General features: G+C 38.5%; 1 protein-coding gene across 1 annotated transcript; it reads left to right on the top strand.

The window, feature by feature from the left end:
- Positions 1–1,732: 1,732 nt before the first annotated feature.
- phf6 (PHD finger protein 6) lies at positions 1,733–17,679 on the top strand. Its single transcript, XM_057849348.1, has 11 exons — positions 1,733–1,876; positions 4,128–4,288; positions 4,693–4,794; positions 10,750–10,883; positions 10,954–11,000; positions 15,083–15,240; positions 15,350–15,493; positions 15,582–15,686; positions 15,781–15,914; positions 16,058–16,195; positions 16,317–17,679. The coding sequence occupies exons 2-10, from the start codon at positions 4,157–4,159 to the stop codon at positions 16,185–16,187; spliced, it is 1,086 nt and encodes a 361-aa protein (XP_057705331.1). The 5' UTR covers positions 1,733–1,876; positions 4,128–4,156; the 3' UTR covers positions 16,188–16,195; positions 16,317–17,679.
- The last annotated feature ends 5,329 nt before the right edge of the window (positions 17,680–23,008 follow it).

Here is a 23,008-nt window from a genome sequence, read left to right as displayed (position 1 = left end):
ACAAAAAATACAGTAAATATAACATATTGTAATAAATTGAAAAAGAAGAACAAAGGCCAAATTCAAATAAGTGTGGCCTGTGTGTACAATATTTTGCTCTGGGAATGTTATTTATTTATTTATTTATTTTTATTTTGTTTGATAAATCTCTTATGACCTCACATAGCTCAACTCTTTGGCCCCATTGACGGCAATAGACGTCCAGTCCATTTCAACTGGGAGGGCCTTGATCGTTTTCAGCCCTTCTCAGATGGATTGGACGTCTATTATTAATAACAATAATACATTTTATTTTAAGGTGCCTTTCTGGCACTCAAGGTCACAATCAAATTAAAAACATTTAGGTAGATATAGAGTTAAAAAAAATTTTTTAAAGAATTGAGAAATGATTGACTGGCAACGAATTCGGATGTACCCCGCCTATATACTGACTGTAGTTAGCTGGGATAGGCTCCAGCACCTCTGCGACCCTCGTGAGGATAACCTGCATGTAAAATGAATGAATCAATTAACAATAAAAATAATAATAGATAAAAATACGTGGTGGAAAACGAAAGTACAAAGAAAAGATTCTTGTGGATAGGCAAATTTGAACAGGTGAGTTTTGAGTCTTAACTGAAAAAGGGGGAGAGAGTCGGTGTTCCTGTGGTCGGGTGGAAATGAATTCCATTGCCATCAAAAAGTGTTTTGAATATCAATTTCCCTCTTCTACCAACTACAACAACAGATACCCTGTTATCCAGGGTATGCAGTGAACAAGTTAAGCTAACGATAACTTTTGGTGGTGTTTATACTAATAAGTTAGCCAAAGTGAATTTATAACATTAATTCTGTTTTGGCAATGCTTGATGCAGCCATATCTCTTATTTCCAGCGACCCCCCCCCCCCCCCACTAATAAATTGAGTTTGAGACTCCTAATATAGGAGAAAACAACTTTTGAAAAAAAAAAGTTCTGTCCACTGTCCTTCAAACGATTAAGATAAACCCATTCACCCAATAACCGTTGGCCTATAGTCTCCATCTGATGAGAGGTGGAACGGTTTGCTCAGTGGAAGGTTGACTCACACTTGGTATGAGGGAGTTTAACAGAGCAATGAGAAGCGTGGTCTCAAATTTTGACCCGATTATAAAACATGCTGTCAAAATGAGAAGAATTTGGAACGGGATTTTGCTAAATTATTAGCTCGCTAGCTTATGTTGGTTTTGAATGAGAAAGTAATTGCTTTATTATCCGATTCCGAAGGGTTCGGTGAATCCACATGGGAAACTTGTGGGATTCGGTACTTTTAGCAGGGTTTAGAACCACTGAGTTAGTGTATGTAAAACCGGACTCACCAGAGTCGCTGCAAGGGAGCACACATCTACAGTATGTCACTACATCAAAAATCTCCACCAATAGATGGAGGACAAGCAGTTAAATGGATTAAGCCTGTAAACTGGGAGGAAACCAGTCCAAAACCTGGTCTAATAAGCCACTTTGCCTAGATTTATCAGCATACGAAAATATGGATCTGCATTTCTTTACTTTCACCGAACCCCTTAGACTTACTCACTGAACCCCTGGGGTTTGATTGAACCCAGGTTAAGAACCACAGCACTAACTGTACTGAAAGATAGTGAAGAACAACGCATCCATATGTACCAAATGTAATTTTTTTTCACATTTCCGTAGACCAGAATGCGACTCGTCACCGATGCTTTTATTGTGAAACCAACAGCCGGAAGTAGATAGTCCACTCGCTCGTCGACTAGCTTAACTGTAGCCGAATGAGGAAAGCACACGATCACTTGTGAAGGACGGAGAGAAATTCAGTCGCCGTTCGCCACACTTTCCCTATTTATAACCTCTCAGCGGCGTAAGATAATAGTTGGCAGGTAAGACCATTGTATGGCGGGCTTGCTAGACAGCCACTGTGTTCCGTGGCCTGTAGTGGTTCGAGGCCGTTGTGCTGGTGCTCAAGCCGAGCTACTCTCTTCTCAGGGATCCATCACGTATGGCGCTCTTTGCTTTCGAAGCGCTTTGCAAAAGACCCGCGCCTGTCATGACTATATCCCTCATTTAAAGGGAAATATTCGCTTCTTTACCGCTTCCCACTACCACGGAAACAAAGAGTCCTGTTTTCAGACCTATGGCCTTTTTATTTTTTGAACTGAGGCCTTGTGAAACATTTCGAGGCGTTAAACGTTCCCAGTTACACAAAAAGATCCAGTTTATTGCTAGTTTGTCGGAGAAGGAGATACACACCCCCTTTAATTCAAAACTTTGGGGGAAGAAATCTGGGGGAGTTTCCTCGTTTCATTTGCAACAGTCACATATTTTCCACATTGTCGACGTTTTAATATAGTGTCATGTTCATTTATGAGGATTGTTTGGAGAACTCTGGACTTTATTTAAAATAAAGCCATTTCGTGTTGTGGACATGGGTTTATTGTGTTTGCACGCCGCTGGAGCCGCCGCAGTGAGGCGATGGTGGCTCTGCTATCATAGCAGTAATGGCTCGCTCTAGGCGTCGCAGTATGTTGTTTGTCCTAAATAAAAATATATCCACTTTAATTTTGACCTTATGGTTGAGTCTCGTCGTGAAACGTCCCCGCATTTTACGCCTATCACGCCCGCTAGCACTGTATTAAGCACACCATTGCTGAAATTATTGCTCACAATCCTAGCGGTTGAGTTGACCCTTCCGGATGAAAATATTAAGATTATTTCATAAATGAACAATTAATAGATGCAATCAATTAATTACGAAGTAAACATATGATGATATTTCAAAATAAAATGAAAAATAAAATGTATCCAGAAGAATGGCACAATGAATTTCGTGCTCTTAAATGTCCAATTTTACATAGAATTGCATTTTATTGGCAGGATGGATGCAAAAATAAGACACCTTTGAAACCTATACAGCCGCAAAAATTCTGCTTGAAGCTAGTGTCAGCACTATGTATTGCATCATTTCAGAATTGTTTTGCACTGGTAGTCATTGTGTATACGGTGTATATATATATATATATATATATATTGAATTACTTTTTATTGGTCCAGATTTTGCTTGAAATAACATAATTACACTTAAAATGATCATTGACTATGCATCAAAATGCCAATGCTGTAATTATGGGATACTCTACCACTGTATTATACTCTATATACACAGTATTCCTCAGTCATTTTAGTACATTTCTATTCATATGTAATTCCTGTACAGATGTTACACAGGAACACACAGCATCTGTTGTGAGCTCCACAAGTCTGTCGTCAGGATGGGCAAAGTATGGTTCTTGGTTTGTGGTGTTGAACTCTTTACCTGCCGTTGAAGGCGATAGACTTCCAATCCATTTCGACTGGATGAAATCGCTGCCAGCTCTCCCAGTCAAAAGGAATTGGACTTCTTTTGCTGTCCACGGTAGCCAATGGGTCAATAAATTGAGAGAATCTTGTTCTAGTATTTCAAGTTTGGTCTCCAGATGCATCTATGTATCATTTTATATTACTTGAATTCATCATTCATCCTCTGGCAGAAGCCGTTTTACTGATTTAAATTTAAACCGTCTATAGTTGTTGGGAACGTATTGCTCGTGCTCTTTTTGATGAGCGTATCTGGCTGTCTGCTTGTGAAACTCTGTTTAGACCCGACGTGTTTAGTTGTGTGATATCGGGTCACTTGCTCTATGTCCATCGGCAAACGCTGTTTTGTGTTCACACCGATCTTTAAGTCACCAAAAGTTGAACTACATGTACTCCTAGCAACTTCCCGTATACAGTGTTACATCGAAATACAATCGCATCGACATACGATCCTTTTGACATCCAACGTAAAATCTGACTCGTCATTTGTCTCGACATATGACGACATGCTCGAAATATGACGATTAAAAAAAAAACAACTTTATTTGCACCTTTTAAAATAACCTATATAGTGTTTAGTTTTTAAATATGTTTTCAATGATGAAAATGGTCAGTAATGTGCAAATTGGTTTAAGAAAAATAATCTAAATATTTTTGTTTTCTTCTTTTTAAATCGTGAAATGATCTTTTTGCCATATCGCCCACCCTTAATGATAAGTCATTAAGATAATCGATTCCATCTTGTCTTTTTAATTTGCAATGTCTCATTTTCATTAGGAAGTTATCCACTCTCAACGCTCCGGATCATGTCTGGGCAGAGGAAAGGTGCTGCAGCTCGCCTGCCTAAATGCGCCTTTTGTCGAACCAGCCGGGAAAAGGACTGTGGACAGCTGCTGGTGTCGGACAGCCAGAAGGTGGCAGCCCACCATAAGTGCATGGTGAGCAGAGCACAATGTTTTTTTTTGTTTTTTGTTTTTTACTTGTAGCATGTTATGAAGGTAGTAATTAACATTTACCTATCAATGTTATTGAATAAATAACTCTATCCAGGGGCAGTCTTTTGTTGTTGTTGGTTTAATTTAATTGCAATGTGTGGACTAGTAACGTGAACAACATGGGGCTTTTATTATGAAAAGTAAAATAGGAAGCTGTATGTTTGTACATGTGTTTTCTTCACTCTGTTGCACTTTGAACACAAAGTTGCCACTAATTAACAAAGTATAAGTAATTTGAATTCATCAACTAATAAGGTAAAATTAATGTAAAAATTAAAAACATTCCCGCAAAGTTTGGAACGGATCAAATTCGTTATCATGAAGTGTTATTATTTGTGTGCTTTTAGCTTTTCTCCTCTGCCCTGGTCTCATCGCACTCGGATAATGAAAACATTGGAGGGTTTTCCGTTGAGGATGTAAAAAAGGAGATTAAAAGAGGAAACAAATTGGTGAGTCCCGCCCCCCCAACACTACATTCACAAAGACATTTGTTGACTGAACATGGGTTTCCAACGTAGTCATTGAACTGCTATCATTTAGTTCAGAAGTGTCAAGTTCAAATTCATGGGAAAGCAAAATACAAAAAAATGGTAGTCGCCAAATGGATCATTTCTTTGAAGAAAGGGTGGTTGGCATGTTCGCCTCAAAGTTCTGTGATGCTTGGTTCAATCCTGGCTCCAGCCTCTCTGTGTGAGGTTTGCATGTTCTTCCTGTGCGTGTGTGGGTTTTCTCCGGATCCTCAGGATTTCTCCCACATTCCAAAAACATACATGGCAGGCTGATCAATGTTGTTAATCTCACTTTTAAAAAAGGAATTATTTACAAATTACTTCTCACAAAAAGTAATTGAGTTAGTAACTCAGTTACCTCATAGTAAGTGTGATAACTCAGCAAAGTAACTGACGTTACTTTTCATTAGGGGTGCAGGTATCGATTATTTAGGTTATCGATTAATTTATCGATTAGTTAGTTAGGATAATCAAGTAATCGGATTACAAATACTTAATGTTTTGCAGAATAAATTTTAGGATATGTAAAACAAGTGTTTATGCTTGCGATACTATTCATTTTGGCTTGCTAAGATTACACTTTCAAAAAAGAATTGTGAAGAAAAAATTCCTGAGTGTTTCTTCAAACTATGTAGAATTGCACTGTCATTTCACAAGAGCAATATATGCATTTAAAACTAAATCAAAATACCTAATCTTAGCCTCAAATAATATTTTTTTAAAATGAAGATCTAACTACTACAAAAGAACAATTGGCTAACTTGCATAGCAAATGTCCGCTAGCTTAAATGCTATAAAATGCTAACGGGTTAGCTACAGTGGGGAGAACAAGTATTTGATACACTGCCGATTTTGCTGGTTTTCCCACTTGCAAGCCATGTAGAGGTCTGTAATTTGTATCATAAGTTCTCTTCAACTGTGAGTGACGGAATCTAATACAAAAATCCAGAAAATGACATTGTATAATTTTTAAATAATAAATTTGTATTTAAATGCATGAAATAAGTATTTGATACCTTACCAACTAGTAAATATTTCGGCTCTTAGTTCTTTTTTAAGAACCCCTCCTGTTCTCCACTCATTACCGGAAGTAACTGCACCTGTTTGAACTTGTTACCTGTATAAAAGACACCTGTTCACATGCTCAAACAAACTCCAACCTCTCCACAATGGCCAAGACCAAAGAGCTGTGTAAGGACATCAGGGATAAAATAATAGACCTGCACAAGGCTGGGATGGGCTACAGCAAAATAAGCAAGCAGCTTGGTGAGAAGGTAACAACTGTTGGAGTGATTATTAGAAAATGGAAGAAGTTCAAGTTGACGGTCAATCTGCCTCGTTCTGGGGCTCCATGCAAGATCTCACCTTGTGGGGCATCACTGATCATGAGGAAGGTGAGGGATCAGCCCAGAACTACACGGCAGGACCTGGTCAATGACCTGAAGAGAGCTGGAACCACAGTCTCGAAGGAAACCATCGGAAACACATTACGCCGTCATGGATTAAAATCCAACAGCGCACACAAGGTCCCGCTGCTGAAGCCAGTGCATGTCCAGACACGTCTGAAGTTTGCCACTTACCATCTGGATGATCCAGAGGAACAATGGCAGAAGGTCATGTGGTCGGATGAGACCAAAATTGAACTTTTTGGTCTAAACTCGGCTCGTCGTGTTTGGAGGAAAAAGAAGGATGAGTACAACCCCAAGAACACCATCCCAACCGTGAAACATGGAGGAGGAAACATCATTTTTTTGGGGCTGCTTCTCTGCCAAGGGTACAGGACGACTGCACCATATTGAGGGGAGGATGGATGGGACTATGTATCGCCAGATCTTAGCTGACAACCTCCTTCCTTCAGTGAGAGCCCTGAAGATGGGTCGTGGCTGGGTCTTCCAGCATGACAACGACCCAAAGCACACAGCCAAGGCAACTAAAGAGTGGTTCCGTAAGAAGCATCTTAAGGTCCTGGAGTGGCCTATCCAGTCACCAGATCTGAACCCGATAGAAAATCTATGGAGGGAGCTGAAAGTCCGTGTTGCCCGGCAGCAGCCCCGAAACCTGAAGGCTCTGGAGAAGATCTGCATGGAGGAGTGGGCCAAAATCCCTGCTGCAGTGTGTGCAAACCTTGTCAAGGACTACAGGAAACATTTGGTATCTGTAATAGCAAAGAAAAGGTTTCTGTACCAAATATTAAGTTCGATTTTTGTGATGTATCAAATACTTATTTCATGCAATTAAATGCAAATTTATTATATAAAAATCATACACTGTGATTTTCTGTTTTTTTGTATTAGATTCCGTCCCTCACAGTTGAAGAGAATTTATGATACAAATTACAGACCTCTACATGCTTTGCAAATGGGAAAACCAGCAAAATCGGCAGTGTATCAAATACTTGTTCTCCCCACTGTATAACTAAATACATAGCTATATACAGTATATAGTAAGCCTGAACGATATATCTTTTAAACATCGCCATCGCGATGTGCGCATGCGCAATAGTCCCATCGCAAGGACGTGCGATAGTTTGTTTTTTTTAATCCCACAGACTTCATGCGCTGGCACAGCCTCCCTTCCTCCCTCTCCCAGCTCTTTGTTCCTTAGTCACTTTGGCATGCGCTTATTAAAGTTAACTATGTGGACAGATGGTTGTCTTTGATCTTGCCAGAGAAGCCGACTTAACATGCGCCTCATAGGTCAATCATCGTTTAACTTGTTAAATAGTTGCTGCGCAAGGAAGGTGCGCTGGAATGAATGTGTGTGTGGGTCGAGCCGTTCAATGTTTTTTTAAATCATACTTTGGGAAAAAAAGTGAAAAAACATGTCTTATATGTATCTCTTTCCAATGCTAAATCTGAATAAATACAATGAACACACCCCCAAAATAAAATAAAATTGGGGGGGTGCGCTACTTTGCAGTTTTTCCACTTATCGTGGAGGGTTCTGGTCCCCACTAACCGCGAAAAACGAGGGATCACTGTACACTGTGGTCACGGTGAATCATCCAAAGTCTTTCCAAACACCTATTCAAGTCATCTAGTGAAAATCTCTAAAAAAATTAGCTCAAACAAAAACTTACCTTATGTTGGTCTCAACAGGGAGCAGCTAGATTCAGCTATGTTAGTTATGGCATATTCACTGTTGCCACCCAAACCAATAAAACTAAATGCAAACACTTTCAAAACAAATCACTACAACACCACTCTAATTAAACGAATTGTCGAAGCAGCAAAATTTGAGTTGAAGCTTTTTTCTTATCGAATTACTCGAGTTAATCGATTAATCATTGCAGCACTACTTTTCATATTCTGCGTTCCATTTTACATTCTTTCACATCAAATATGTTTATAATTACTGATTGAATTGAACCGATTTTTTCACCCCCCCCAAAAAAACATAGGTAATATTTTTTTATTCATTTTTTAATTTCACCTATATAAGAGAGCAACGTTATATTAACTTAAAAATGTTGTGTGAAAAAAAGCTTTTTTGTTCTTCCTGTTGTACTGAACCCGCAATAAACTGTGATCTCCATACCGAGGTACGTACTGAACAGTCACTTGTGTGTATTGTGACACCCTTAATATACTATATATAGATATATTTTTCAATATGCAAGTGAGGCTCTGAATCTCCTGTATTTGCACTAGTTGTTTTGATTAAGAAAACACACACAAGGTTCATGAATACGTCATTCAAAAAAAGTTGTGGGCAAGTGACTATTTTGAGTAATAAACAAAACAAAAATAACCAAATTATTATTATATTGTAACGTCTAAAAGGACAAAGACAACTTGATGATGATAATGCACACTCAGCAGGACAACAGTACATTGTTTTCCAATAAGTTGTACCCACCTGGATGCCACGAACTCTATGTAAAAAAAAAAAAAAAAAGTTGCCCGAAAGTTTAAGATGACCCTCGCCACGCTAAATGCTAATGCTAACGCTAACGAGAAAGCAAATGCTATGCTAACACTCCGAGCCACCTAGCCAATCATCATCACGTTTGCAACGGCGTCACCAGCCCCTTCCCTCCTCCCGCTCTGCTCTCTCACAGGCAAAAATGTGACAAAATCCGATAACTAGCGCTTCATTCAACCAAATTGTAGTAACGCAGCCCTTCACATCCTCAGCAACGGTAACGCCGTTGCAAAAATGGGAAAAGTAATTAATTAGATTATTCAATACTGAAAAAATTAACGCCGTTAGGAACGCTCTTATACTCTAACGCCGTTATTAACAACACTCAGGCTAATTGGACACGGTAAATTGTCCCTAGGTATGAGTATGTGAATGAATGGTTATTTGTCTCTTTGTGCCCTGCAATTGGCTGGCAACCGATTCAGGGTGGACTTCGTTGACTGTCCATAGCAAGGGCGTACTGTAGGTTTGGTCTTAACATTGGTAGGGATGATATAACAGTACAACCTGCATGAACACTTGTTGCTGGGGACGGGACATTCATAAGACCAAACAGATTGGGTGAATGGGGGTCACGGCTACATTTCTCATGAATGTGAACCTAATTAATTGATAGGCTAAAAAATCAATGCAAAATTAATCTGTATTGACTTACACTAACTTTCATGTGTATTGGTTCAGGTGATACATCATTCGGTTCAAACCTTTGTTTTCCAAAACTACTAATGAAACCTTTTGAAAACGTCAGAATAAATGTCTGGATCTTATTAGCAAATTTAATATTTAAACGTAGCTTAAATTATAGTAACGCACAATAAATACATGTTTGTTTATCAACTCTAAACTATCCTGGAATGCAAAAAAATAAACATTTGTCTTAAGGCCACTCAACATTGTCTGTCCAAATAAATAAATAAATATAACTGGAAAAACTTGTCAGGGATTAACAAAAATAAATAAAAATGGAGCCTTCTTTCAGGTAAAACAGAACTGTTTTGTCCACGAGCACAGCTAAAATCAACAAAAGATTAAAACTTTTTACCTCCACTATGATGTCTGCATAGGCTGCAGATAAAATAGTTTTAAATAAATAATGTAGAAAATAAATACATACATTTTAAATACTGTAAATACAAGTCATCAGCCAATCAAACGTGCATTCGAGGGGGAAAATGGACCGGCACATTCAGTGAAAAGGGGTAAATGTAAGCCTGAAGATAATGAAAATAATTCACTTAATAATAGTTGGGCCAATTCTATCTTTACAATATGGGAAGAGTATATAAATTACTTATATAACTGAAGTCATTATGTAATGAAAATAAGGTTGCCTTAAAGTTGGGGGGGGACCCTTTGAGCATCCTGAAAAGTTGGTAGAGTTATGTCCCTACCGTCCCTATGCAAACCTACACCCTGAGGCCATAGCTATCTGGGATAGGCTCCGGGACCCCTGCAACCCTCATGGCGGATAAGCGGCTTGGAAGATGAATGAATGAATCAATGATAAAGAAATGACTTCAGTTTTGCATGTTTTTACTTCTCCATTACGTAATGTTTAACCTTTTCATTAAAAAAAAAAAAAAAATTAATTTGCTTTTTAATGGGAATCTGTTTTCAATAAGGAAAGCCCCCCAAAAAGAAAATGCCCTTCATTCAACATCCAACCTTTAAAATACTAACAGTCCCAGCCTTTGAACAGAACAAGTGTGTAAAGGAAACATTCATTCATGCATTCAATTCAATCAATCAAGATGGTGTTATTTATTCTGCATTTACATTGTCCTCAAACTTAAGTCCTGCAGGGATCCAGTTATGCCCACTAGAGGGTGTTGTTAAGCCATATTTACCACTGAACATTGGTCTTACCGTGTGTCATCAGGCCCACAAAAAATACATTTCCCATCTCTGTTAGAAGCCCCAACATTTTTTATTCTGAAAATAATAATGTAAACACTACACATTCCACTACAGATGTGCTCATCATGTCACCGGCCTGGTGCTACTATTGGCTGTGATGTGAATACATGTCGAAGGACTTACCACTATTACTGCGCTGTAAAGGACAAAGCCCAGGTTAAAGAAAATGCTTCACAAGGAACTTACCTGTAAGTTATTTTTCCTTTGTACGGCATTTGGAAAAAATGTTACTGAACTACTGTTTTCTTTCAATTTTAGTGTGTACTGCCGCAAACATCGAGATGCGTCTGGAGATGGCATTGAAGGTAATTCTTTCTTGAAATCCATACTATTTAAAATTATATATACAGTACATATATATATATATATATATATATATATATATATATATATGGCGGAAAACACTCAGGTGACTTGAAGTTCCGCTCTGAGACCCTCAATTTGGCCAACTTTCAAAATTGTCCGAAATGCATGTGTGATACATCATTGGAAAGCTTAAAATCTCAATTTTCTGGGGAAACAAAAATTTTGAACAGGAAGGCATTTAAAAAAAATGTTTTTTTTTAAACAGCAAAAACCTAATTGGAGGCGAGAACACGCAAGAGCAGAATTAACCCTTGAGAGTCGAAGGACGTGCCGGCGCATCCTCAGCGCACGTCGTCTTTGAAGCGCCCTCACGTTTTAATTACGTCACCCACATGCCGTTGGTTGGTCTCGTTTTAAAGTGCGGAAGTTGCGGTTTACTCTCGTTATTATTTGAAGTCAATCGACCAACTAGAACGTGAGATATTGTCATTTAAATTTTATAGTTTTATTGTCCTCTCCAAAAAACATTAAAACACTGCATGGATCATTTGTTTATGTCTATATTTCCATCATTTCTTGTCCTTTTTCAAAACGGAAGCTCCATGAAAAAAACACAAATCAAACGAACCCTTTCGAAGTCACAGTGGAAGCACAAAATGCGTTTTTTTTTTTTATAAATATAACTGCCGCGCGAGGTTCTACCGAACGAGAGGGAGGAGTGTTCTGAAGCAGCGAGGTGGCGAGCGACGGCCGTTTGGATCGAGCAGCGACTTTGTGTGACTTTGACAATGAACGGAAAACTAAATTTAGCGCAAGCAATTGTGCTTTTTGATCAACTTGAGGAAGAGGATGGTCCAAATTCGTCATCATCGTCTTCAGAAGAGTCCTCGAGTGAAGATAGTGACTGATTTGAACACGTGGGTGACGCCATCGACGAGCAGAGGTAAGCCAACTCACTCTTTTTTTTTAATGCTGAAAAAGTTTCTTTTGAAAGTTTCTTTTGATATTACAAGACAAAGTTAATTTTGATGCAATATAAGTGTGTGTTTGTGTATATAATAATAAAATGTGCATATCAGATCAAAGTCGTACGTGCACTGTGGGTATCCCAGGCAGGAATTTATAATTTGTGGTGTTCTTCTTTCTATATGAAGATTAGGGATGTAGCACATATTCAGCTATGGTATTCTTTCTATTGTCATACATATTGATTTCCATTATTATTTATTGCTGTATATATTTTTATTTTATACTTTATTATTTTCATAAATACTGACTTTTTTTCATGTACATTTATAGTGACAATGAAAGTAAAGTGAAATGAAAATGGAAGGGTGGAAGGGTGGAAAGAGGACCGACACCCCATGGAAGTGTGAGGTGTGTGATGTAGCCCTGTGTCTAATTCCAGGACGAAACTGCTTTTCGGAGTGGCATGCCTGAAAAAAATTTAACTTGTTTATTGTAAATATTTTTGAAAATACTTTTTTTCCCAATGTTATATATATATTTTTTTTTTTCCCCACAATCAGTCTTCTCAATTTGTGTATATAAATGTGTGTTCAAGAAGCTTGATTGTGTGTACATAGTTTTCATCAGGTGATGGGCCGCAATACCTAAACTCATAAAGAGATGCCCTCTAAACACTTTTTGTGTTAGATGGTATATATTTTTTCACTGTTCTTCACTGTTTGGTCTGCTGTATATAACCTGTTTTGACTAGAGCATGTATAAAGGCATAAAACGCCTATGGCTATACCTGTTGTTTATGTTGAATTGTCAAATATAAGACTATTTATTCTAAATTTTGGGGGTTGAATGTTCATCCTAACATGTTGAATAAATATTACAAAGTTTCAAAACGGTTCGTTACGCATGTTTGGTTGTCAATTGGACATCAATATTAAAAATTTTGACAAAACGATTTTGGAATTTTTGGTCTTTTTGGGCCCAAAATGATGATTTATAATTGGTCAGTGAAGGAAACAACAGTTTGGACATGAAGTTCAAGGTGTCACAAAAAAAGGGACCAAACCAGGCCATTGTAAACAATTCTTTCTTTGAAATATAAAGGCAACTTCAAAGGCATGCAAAATCAGACAAAATAGGCCCAGACCTTAAAGGGTTAAAGACGCCACGATTTTAACGAGATATTATCGCGTACTTACCTTGTTTTGATCCAAAAACTCGATGTAGCATGTTTCACCAAGTGTCAAGACACAGCTGTGAATGGCCACAGCCGGATTTCGGGGGGATTTTATGGGTGAAACATGGTGATAAAACAAGGGTCGCGATGCAGAAATCACAGACAACAAGGAGTGGTTGAGATTTTCTTTTCCATATAGTTACCCTTTTAAATGTTATTTTTCAATTTTTTTTGTTTGGATCGATTATTTATCATCTAACATATCGGGGAAAATGTGACAGTAACAAAAAAAATACAATTAAGCGATAGTTATGAGGTAGATATCCCGTGACTTTTTCACAGACGCCAACATTTTCATTGTGACGTAATTTGTTTAAAAGTTTAAAATATGCCAGTGAATAATTTTTTAAAGTCGTTTTTTTTTTTCCTAAACTAAAATGTATACATAAATTAATGATTCTAAGCTAAAAATGACAGACATTTTGAATGATAAATATAATTACTTGCCTTCTTTTTATGGCTAGGTTTAAACAAAAGCGGTTGCGCGACGTCTGTAAACGGGGGTTTTCAGGGTAAAACGGACAAATTAAAAATAGTTCGGAGGCTTAGTGCGCCATGAATCTGCTTTGGCAGCATATAGACATATTGTTCTATTAAGGACAACAGTTCTTTTGGCTTAAAATACAGCAGTTTATTTTAAAGAGGGGTGCAAGAGCAGAAACTGCTTTTTCAGCCTTGTCTGTGTTTTCCGCCATATATATATATATATATATATATATATATATATATATATATATATATATATATCAGGGCTGTCAAACGATAAAAATTTTTAATCGAGTTAATCACAGCTTAAAAATTAATTAATCGCAATTCAAACCATGTCTAAAATATGCCATATTTTTCTGTATATTATTGTTGGAATGGAAAGATAAGACACAAGACGGACATTAACATTCAACATACTGTACATAAGTACTGTATTTTTTTATTATAACAATAAATCCACAGATGGATTGTTAACATTCTTTCTGTTAAAGGGATCCACAGATAGAAAGACTTGTAGTTCTTAAAAGATAAATGTTAGTACAAGTTATAGTAATTTTATATTAAAACCCCTCTTAATGTTTTCGTTTTAATAAAATTTGTAAAATATTCAATCAAAAAATAAACTAATAGTTCGCCATTGTTGATGTTGCCGAACTGGACTTCACATGGGCTCCCTACCGTTCTTCCACAGTGTCCTAACAACGTAAGGTAGTGATTGAAATACACCACAAGGTGTCAATGGCGAGTTTAAAATTATTTTGAGATCTAGCCAAGGCAAAGTCTGAGTAGGATTTATGTGTATTTTGCATAGCTGTTTTGATTGGGAATGCCAGTTCTCTTTGCATTGAGCGCTTTATTTTTTGTGAACATTTTTTTGAGAGAATGTTATTTTTGTTGTGCTTTCACTGAATGTTACTGTAGCAACTTAACTGTTCCGCCCAAATGCATGATGGGAAGTTGGGCAACCATGACTGTCAGTGTTGGCTGCAAATGGTATATGTTCTGCGTTGTGTTCAACAAAGCATGTTAAGAAAAAGATAGTCTCCTGTCATTCTTCCCCACGTTGCTCACCACAATGGTTGTATTTGTTGTGACAGAGTTGCCAAAGCTTATACAAATAAAAGGCGCGGTCCAATGAATGCCTGTGTCCACATTGCTCTGCCTTTTCGCTCTCAATGTGCTAAAACGGTGTCATTGTAAAATGTTTGAGGCAATGCATGAGCGGGTCATTCCGTACATGCGTTAAATGCGTAAAAAATTTTAACGTGATTAATTAAAATGATTAATTACCGCCCGTTAATGCGATAAATATGACAGCACTAATATATATATATATATATTTTTTTTACATGTTACTCTTTTAAATTTTTTGATTTCTTTTGTTTTTAGAAGACGCTGAAGAAGCTGTAGCCAATGATTCGGACTCCTCGCTGCCACAAAATAGAGGCCGAGGAAGGTTTGAGAAGGGAAGATCCAAGGTTCGTGGACAGTCAGAAGACAACTGCTCCACTTCCTCTCAGGCTGCAGATGAGGAGACGTCCTCACATGTAAGGCAGCACGCCTGGACACGATCTCATTTTTTTTTAAGTGTGCAACATTCACTTTCATGGGAGATGCAATGTATTTGACGTCTGAGTGTTGTACTGTATGTCATAGCGGGAGAGGTCCCCACTAAGGGCCAGTCCAGATAACAGCGGCCAGCGTTGCGGTTTTTGCCATGCTGGGGATGAAGAAAATGAAACGAGGGGCATGCTTCATACTGATAACTCCAAAAAAGTGGCTGCTCACTACAAGTGCATGGTAAGGGTTTGAGTGCGTGTGGAGGTGTGTGTGCGCACGCAGTGCTGTAAATTGCAGTTATTTTACACATTCTGTACTTCCTTTCCAGCTTTTTTCATCTGGAACAGTTCAGTTGACTACTACATCACGGGCCGAGTTTGGGAATTTCGACGTCAAAACTGTAATCCAAGAGATTAAAAGGGGCAAACGAATGGTTTGAAGATTTTCTTTGTTTTGTTATTTAACAATGACTAAAACTTTGCTGATGGCCATCTTATCAGTTTGTGGTTGTCTGGTTTTATTTGAAGAAGTGTACACTTTGCGCCCAGCTTGGCGCAACCATTGGATGTGAGATCAAAGCTTGTGTGAAGACTTACCACTATCACTGCGGTGTGCAGGACAAAGCCAAGTACATTGAGAACATGGCTCGTGGAATCTACAAGTGAGCACTACTCTGACCATTTTTTTCTAGTCTAATAAAATGCCATTGTTTATAAATCCATTGTTTTCCACCCTCATTTTGTGATTCTCCAACAACTTAGCCGGTGATAAATTCTTATAGCTTTTTAAAATTGTTTATTTCAGACTATATTGTAAGAACCACAGTGGCAATGAGGAACGGGATGAGGAAGATGAAGAACGAGAGAATCGTAGTAAAGAAAGAGCAGCAATCGACCACAGAGGAACACCGTCAATGCAAGTGAATGGCAATTAGCGTACAAAGTAAGCATTATATATTTGTGAACAATAGTCACATTTACTGTAGATGTTTTGTACCCAGAGCCATAAAATCCTTAATCATTTCAAATCTGCCCTTAACTACGTTGATTTTTCTGTTTTACAGGTTTGATGATGCAAACAGTAAAACTTGTGAGAGAGCTATGTGTCTTTATACGAAATTTCCGCCGACTTTCAAAGTTGTGGTCTTTAGTTTCCCATAAACTATTTTCAAAACCTTGCCTTCCCAAAATTTGGATGCACTGCGTTGAGATTAGGTGAGTTTTTCACACGCTGGTGGTATCTACAGAGCATGGACTCCTGCAGACTTGTGAAAAGCCAAAGGTTCACTCTCACAAGTGTTTATAGACTATTTTCAACTATTTGTTCTACTGTCTTGAATAAGAGCTTGATAGACTGAGGTTATAATTGTTTCCCCACAGACTACTACACATGATGAAACCATAATCTTCCTTTTCACTTCACTGCAATGTCACCAGTCTCTTCCAGGTGGTGCTGTTATCTTTTTTTTTTAATTTTTTTTTTATTTTTTATTAATCATATCTTTAAAAATCTCATGTTAGCCTTTCTTTGTTGTGTAATACATTTGCTACTGTGTAATCATCATGGGTAATTTTGAATATCTGGATTTCAAATAGTCACCAGTCTATCAAGTTTTACTGGCATGCACTTGCATTCGTTCACCCTTTAGGGTGGATTCTTCTTTTTCTATTAGGCCACGAAAGAGCTCTGTACAAAGCTCTTCAGGAAAGTTGGCTTGACTTTGTTTGGTGTGATGTTTCATGTATCTCTTCAAATGTATCCAACCATTTTTGGAAATAGAAAATGTTTTGTATTCTATATGTTTATTGAAAATTGTGGTCTTTTTATTTGAGTGTTTTAAAAAAAAAAAAAATTACTTCTTGTATAGCTGGCAACTCGATGTTCCGCTTCCAAAAGAAGAATGTCACACCAGCCCAAGTATCATGACGTCACTGTGTATCTTTGTGAAATCAGTTATCAGTTTCACGTTCTTGAACCTGACTGAAATGTATCATGCTCACCTGAATCATTCATTTTGCCTTTTTAGTATTTTTAATAAATTAATTTGTGCATTTCCTTTCTTGAAAATGCACAAATTGCTGTTTTGCACAACAGTTTTATTCTTGAGTTCCACACAAATCTTCTGTTGGTCTTATCCAATCCTGCTTAGTGCTAGTATAATGAAGCTGTGAACACCATCATAAAGTATTAGGACTTGTGTTCCCAAAATACTTGATTCAAAGAATAACAAAAAGGAAGATTCCATATATGAAATGTTTCATGGAAGAGAATAAATTAAATAAAATTTCCATTTTCCCCTCTTGCAAATTTCAATAAAATATGTTTTTTGAGGCCAGGGAACAATACACATGGGCTAAAATCTACATAATTCAATGAACTCTAAAAGTGCAGCGAGCAGATGCTGACTTGCAACCACTCAGACATGGCATGCCTGGTTGAACATTTGCTGTACGTTATCACACACAGCCCAAATAACAAACACATTTGGTTTGTAACAGTAAACATAGCTTGATCTTGATGGCTAACTGTTTACTGTCAATGTAGAAGTAAATAAATGAGGAAGTTGCAGTGCCAAGTGCTGTGAACTGTAGCCACCGTAGGAAGTACAGCGCTCGGTCGGTATACTATAGTATCTATGGTGTATATATATACGTAGTGTTGTCACAGATTACTTGGAAAAAGTAATTTAATTACTAATTAGGCCTCAAAAAGTATCTAGTTACCTTACCGATTACTTTATTATCAAAGTAAGTTACTTTAAAAGTAATTTATCGGCTACTTTATACCGATTTTTCTCCCTTTGCTGCCTCAACATAAGAATGACGACAGAAAAATGTCATTGCATGTAAATGACTTTCAGATAATTGAATTTAAAGGAGAAGATCAGACTTTTTCACATAAGTTAGCAGGGGTTTAATTGGTCAGTGGAGTTTATTTCAACCATCATTGACTCGCGCTAGCTTAGCCACTCCGGAGCCCTGAAACTAACAAATAACTGACAAACTGCATGGAATTAGTTTAAATCAACTCCATCGACCAATTAAACCCCGCTAACTTGAAGATGAATCCTAATGTCAAAAATTGTGAATTTACGAGCTTAATTTGCCTCAGCCAAGATTTTTCCCCAGCATTCAACCCAACACAGTAAATGTGTTATCTGGCCTTAGCGGAATATCAATGCCATTGTAAAACAAGGCAAATTAACTGCAAAATAATCAACAACACACAGATGAATTGCACGGTGCAATAAACAAAGGTGGGCTAGCGCAAATGCACGCGCACAACCCAGAAGTATGGCGTAAAGACACACGCCATCAATTTGGCCACAAAACGTGGCGGCAACTAAGCACTTTACACTCAGTCAGACTTGCAACACATCCCAAAGATTCAAAACGAACACGTCAGCTCACGGCATAAATGTTCAACATCCACAAATATGATGTAAACAATGCTTGCCGACTTCGCGAGGACAAGCTGGAGCTATGACTACCCGCCGTTGCAACCGCAAAGCTACGAAACGGCCGCGCATGTAGCAACTCCAACCTATCGCTGGAACCCTTCAGAATGAAGGAATAATACGTTCATTCATGGACGTACACAGATTAACATTCCCTCGCACATCTTAACAGGTGGCTGCACTCGGCTCGAATGTGCACCCGCGCTCCACAAGCCTTTCTCAGTCCCAAAACACTTAGCGCGTGTGACTCAAGAACAAAATAGGAAGTAACTGAGTGGTCACCATGGAAACGAACGCGTAATGGGAACCTTTCTAACATTTTCTATTCGAAATGCTCTTTGTACATGACTACAATATTCTTCATTCTACATTCATTATGAGGTAATAAAAAATAGTAATGCACAGACAGTAAGGGAACTAACTTTAACCACGTTACTGGTTTGGAAAAAACACGTTAGATTGCTAGTCAGATTATAATAACGCGATAATTAGTATTTAGTACCGTCATTGTTTGCATGCTATCCTCATTAAAATATGAAAACCTAATGTTTTGGTGGTTTTAGTTAAATCAATCTGTTTTTACATCTGTGTGATTTTGACAAAGATCAGATCACATTTGATTGTGATTTTATGCAGAAATTCCAAAAGGTTCAGATACTTATTCATACGACTGTATATATATGTATGTATGTATGTATGTATATACACTCACTGGCCACTTTATTAGGTACACCATGCTAGTAACGGGTTGGACCCCCTTTTTGCCTTCAGAACTGCCTCCATTCTTCGTGGATAGATTCAACAAGGTGCTGGAAGCATTCCTCAGAGAGTTTGGTCCATATTGACATGATGGCATCACACAGTTGGTGCAGATTTTTTCGGCTGCACATCCATGAATCGAATCTCCCGTTCCACCACATCCCAAAGATGCTCTATTGGATTGAGATCTAGTGACTGTGGAGGCCATTTGAGTACAGTGAACTCATTGACATGTTCAAGAAACCAGTCTGAGATGATTCCAGCTTTATGACATAGCGCATTATCCTGCTGAAAGTAGCCATCAGAAGTTTGGTACATTGTGGTCATAAAGGGATGGACATTGTCAGCAACAATACTCAGGTAGGCTGTTGTGTTCCAACGATGCTCAATTGGTACCAAGGGGCCCAAAGAGTGCCAGGAAAATATTCCCCACACTATTACACCACCAGCCTGAACCGTTGATACAAGGGAGGATGGATCCATGCTTTCATGTTGTTGACGCCAAATTCTGAACCTACCATCCGAATGTCGCAGCAGAAATCGAGACTCATCAGACCAGGCAACATTTTTCCAATCTTCTATTGTCCGATTTCGATGAGCTTGTGCAAATTGTAGCCTCAGTTTCCTGTTCTTAGCTGAAAGGAGTGGCACCCGGCGTGGTCTTCTGCTGCTTTAGCCCATCTGCCTCAAAGTTCGACGTACTGTGTGTTCAGAGATGCTCTTCTGCCTACCTTGGTTGTAACGGGTGGTTATTTGGGTCACTGTTGCCTTTCAGCTCGAACCAGTCTGGCCATTCTCCTCTGACCTCTGGCATCAACAAGGCATTTCCGCCCACAGAACTGCCGCTCACTGGATACTTTTTCTTTTTCGGACCATTCTCTGTAAACCCTAGCCCCTTACTAGCATGGTGTACCTAATAAAGTGGCCGGTGGGTGTATATATATATATATATATATATATATTTTTTTTTTTCAATGCAGCACTAAATTGTTGTCAGTCTTTGAATGTTTTCAACAATTATTCTCAAGCATTTCATGTACTGCATTAAGAAACAAATGAAAATGACAAGGTCTTCATGAACATATCAAGTTCGAATCTAACTACGACCGTTCAGCTCATATTACATCTGAAGAGCGCGCATTCCCTCAAATGACTAGCTCTGAGTGGGAACCTAAAGGCAATAATAAGTCTGCAATGAATTAATTAGCCCTGAGATTTAAAAAAATAAAAATTGGGCTCCGAGGAACTAGGCCCATAAACTCCTATAACATACCTTCAAATTGCATTCTGATGTGTTCATGAATAATGGCGTAGTACCCATTTTAGTGTCCTCACCAAGAACAACAACAAAGCAAGTGATATTTGGGACCTATGGCCAGTCCTCCGCAGGTAATAATAAAAATAATGGTGGATGTCCGGAAAATTTTTAATACATACATGGGAAAGTCAATACATATCCGCACTTTTGATCTAATTGCTTGTTTAATTGCTGTACGGCTTTGCATGCTACGTATATGTCGACTTGTAGATGGCACCACTTTCTTGCTAGTGTTAAGTTTCTGTGGTATCAACTCTGTGCGCTTTGGGTTGTTGGGAAGTAAAGATAGCTGCACCACTCTTCATTTGCATCAAAGAAGAACTCTGTGTAATCCGTTGTTTGTTGTCTGTCTGTCTGTCTCGGTCCATTTAAAGATACTTTAAGCGGCTGTCGTTTCGCTACCGATCAGCAGGTGAAGGAGGCTTGCTACTCAACTGAAATTGTTTTTTTCTGAGGGTATCAGAAAGCCAATGCGACCATCCCAGGTAGCAAGCAAAGTTAGCCAAAGTCTGGTTTAGTGCGGATGGGCTGATGCTGGAATGCAGCAATTGGCTAGTTTACCTTTCCCCGTAGTTGCGCCAACAGAATTTACTCTGTGGGGGTGGGCATTCCATACAGGTGTGGCATTGAATCCCTTTTCAGATTGTGGGCTGATGCTGGTATGCAGCAATTGGCTTGGTCATCATTTCCTTCAGTTGGGCTGGCCGATTTTACACAAGGGGGTAAGAACAGCTTTCCATACAGGTGCAACATTGACCCTGATTTTAGATTTTGGGTGAATGGTGGAGGTCTTGGCCTTCCTATTGTTTCCCTCCTACATTTCACCAGCTGCTCCAAATGGCATTACCCCTCAACTATACAGAGGGTGTTGCGAGCTTAATTTGCCTCTTTCCCTAGCATTGAATCCAACACAGTAAGTGTTCGCTGGCGTTTTTAATTTTCTATTATGGAGGCAATAAATCTCTAAACGGTCTGCTTCGTTTTATTTTTCCAAGTCATCTTAAAGGAAGTCCTAGCTAAACTTTTAATGGTGTTTGACCATCTTTAATCAAAGCGAGACACCAGCAGTGTGTGTGTCAGGCTCCCTGATTACTGGATGGACAACAGACGGTGGTGGAATGACAAGTGCGAGAAATTTACTATTTGCTTGCCTACTAATACCTGCTAAATGCTAATTGTTCCCACTCCTCACCAGATTGGCGCTTTCGGCAACCCCGTCAGTCCCGTCCAGCACCCGGGTAACACTCAGCGAACCCGATTATTTTGTTCAAGACCCAGGATCTCCCTTGCCTGACTCTGTCCCTGTATTTCGCCTGATTACCCTTACGTCTCACCTATGCCAAAAACAGCCAGCTTTCCTGTGCGTTCAATAAACTTTGTATTACAAGCATTTCCATTCTCCCATGTCTGCTTTGGGCTACACTGACCACAACGTGTAGGCCAGCACTGGCCTGTGGTCCCCGGGCAACACTCAGTGTACTTTATGTGGGCCAAACCAGGGCCTACATAATCAGTGATAGGTATTTTCAATAAATGGGTCATATTTGGGCCGAGGGCCCGGCCAACACTGATGCATAGATTTGGCTGACTATTGGGCATAGCAAATTTTACTACCTGGGCTGGATCTAGTGCATTGAAAAGCAAGGTGACTATTTCTAAAAATTATGTAAATTCAACTTTTGGATTGCTGTATCAAATAGTAAAATTGAGTGCAGATACTTAAACGTCGTACAAACTGTACATTGATATGCAATGACTTGTGGTAACATTCTATTACCATAAAATGTCATATGCGTGTTTGCTAAGATTGTGTTAAAAACTCCCCTGCCCATAGCCAGCTGAGAAAGGATCTAGCATCTCTATGAGGCTCATGAGAGTACGCAGTAGAGGAGTCCAGGGATCTTTTTTAACCCTTAGATGCACAACTTACTGGACCCTACACTCTTCCATAAGTGGGTCAAAAATGACCCATATTAGAACCAATGTGTTTTTATGCCATTTTGGTGAAGAATAATAACTTGTATATTAAATAGTATCATATTTAGGGCCACACAAGAATGATTTCATGCTTGAAATATCTTTATGATTCAATTAACATTTTTTTTGGAAAAAAAGAAAAAAAAAAAAAGAAAACAGAACAGCAATAGACTTTATCCTTCCTTGTATTTTATCATCAATGATGAAGAGCTCCCATGCATCTTTTTGGTGTGACAGCGGTGCT

Source organism: Corythoichthys intestinalis, chromosome 11 (assembly GCF_030265065.1).
Source record: "Corythoichthys intestinalis isolate RoL2023-P3 chromosome 11, ASM3026506v1, whole genome shotgun sequence".
Classification (NCBI taxonomy): Eukaryota; Metazoa; Chordata; class Actinopteri; order Syngnathiformes; family Syngnathidae; genus Corythoichthys; species Corythoichthys intestinalis.
Note: the sequence above shows the minus strand (reverse complement) of the source record. Positions and strands in the feature narration are given on the sequence as shown.

Bases quoted from the DNA above. Each gene is read 5' to 3' on its own strand.
- phf6 (XM_057849348.1), top strand. From the start codon at position 4,157: ATGTCTGGGCAGAGGAAAGGTGCTGCAGCTCGCCTGCCTAAATGCGCC. The intron at 11,001-15,082 runs GTAATTCTTTCT...TTTTGTTTTTAG, and splicing joins GTCTGGAGATGGCATTGAAG to AAGACGCTGAAGAAGCTGTA. The intron at 15,494-15,581 runs GTAAGGGTTTGA...CTTCCTTTCCAG, and splicing joins CTGCTCACTACAAGTGCATG to CTTTTTTCATCTGGAACAGT.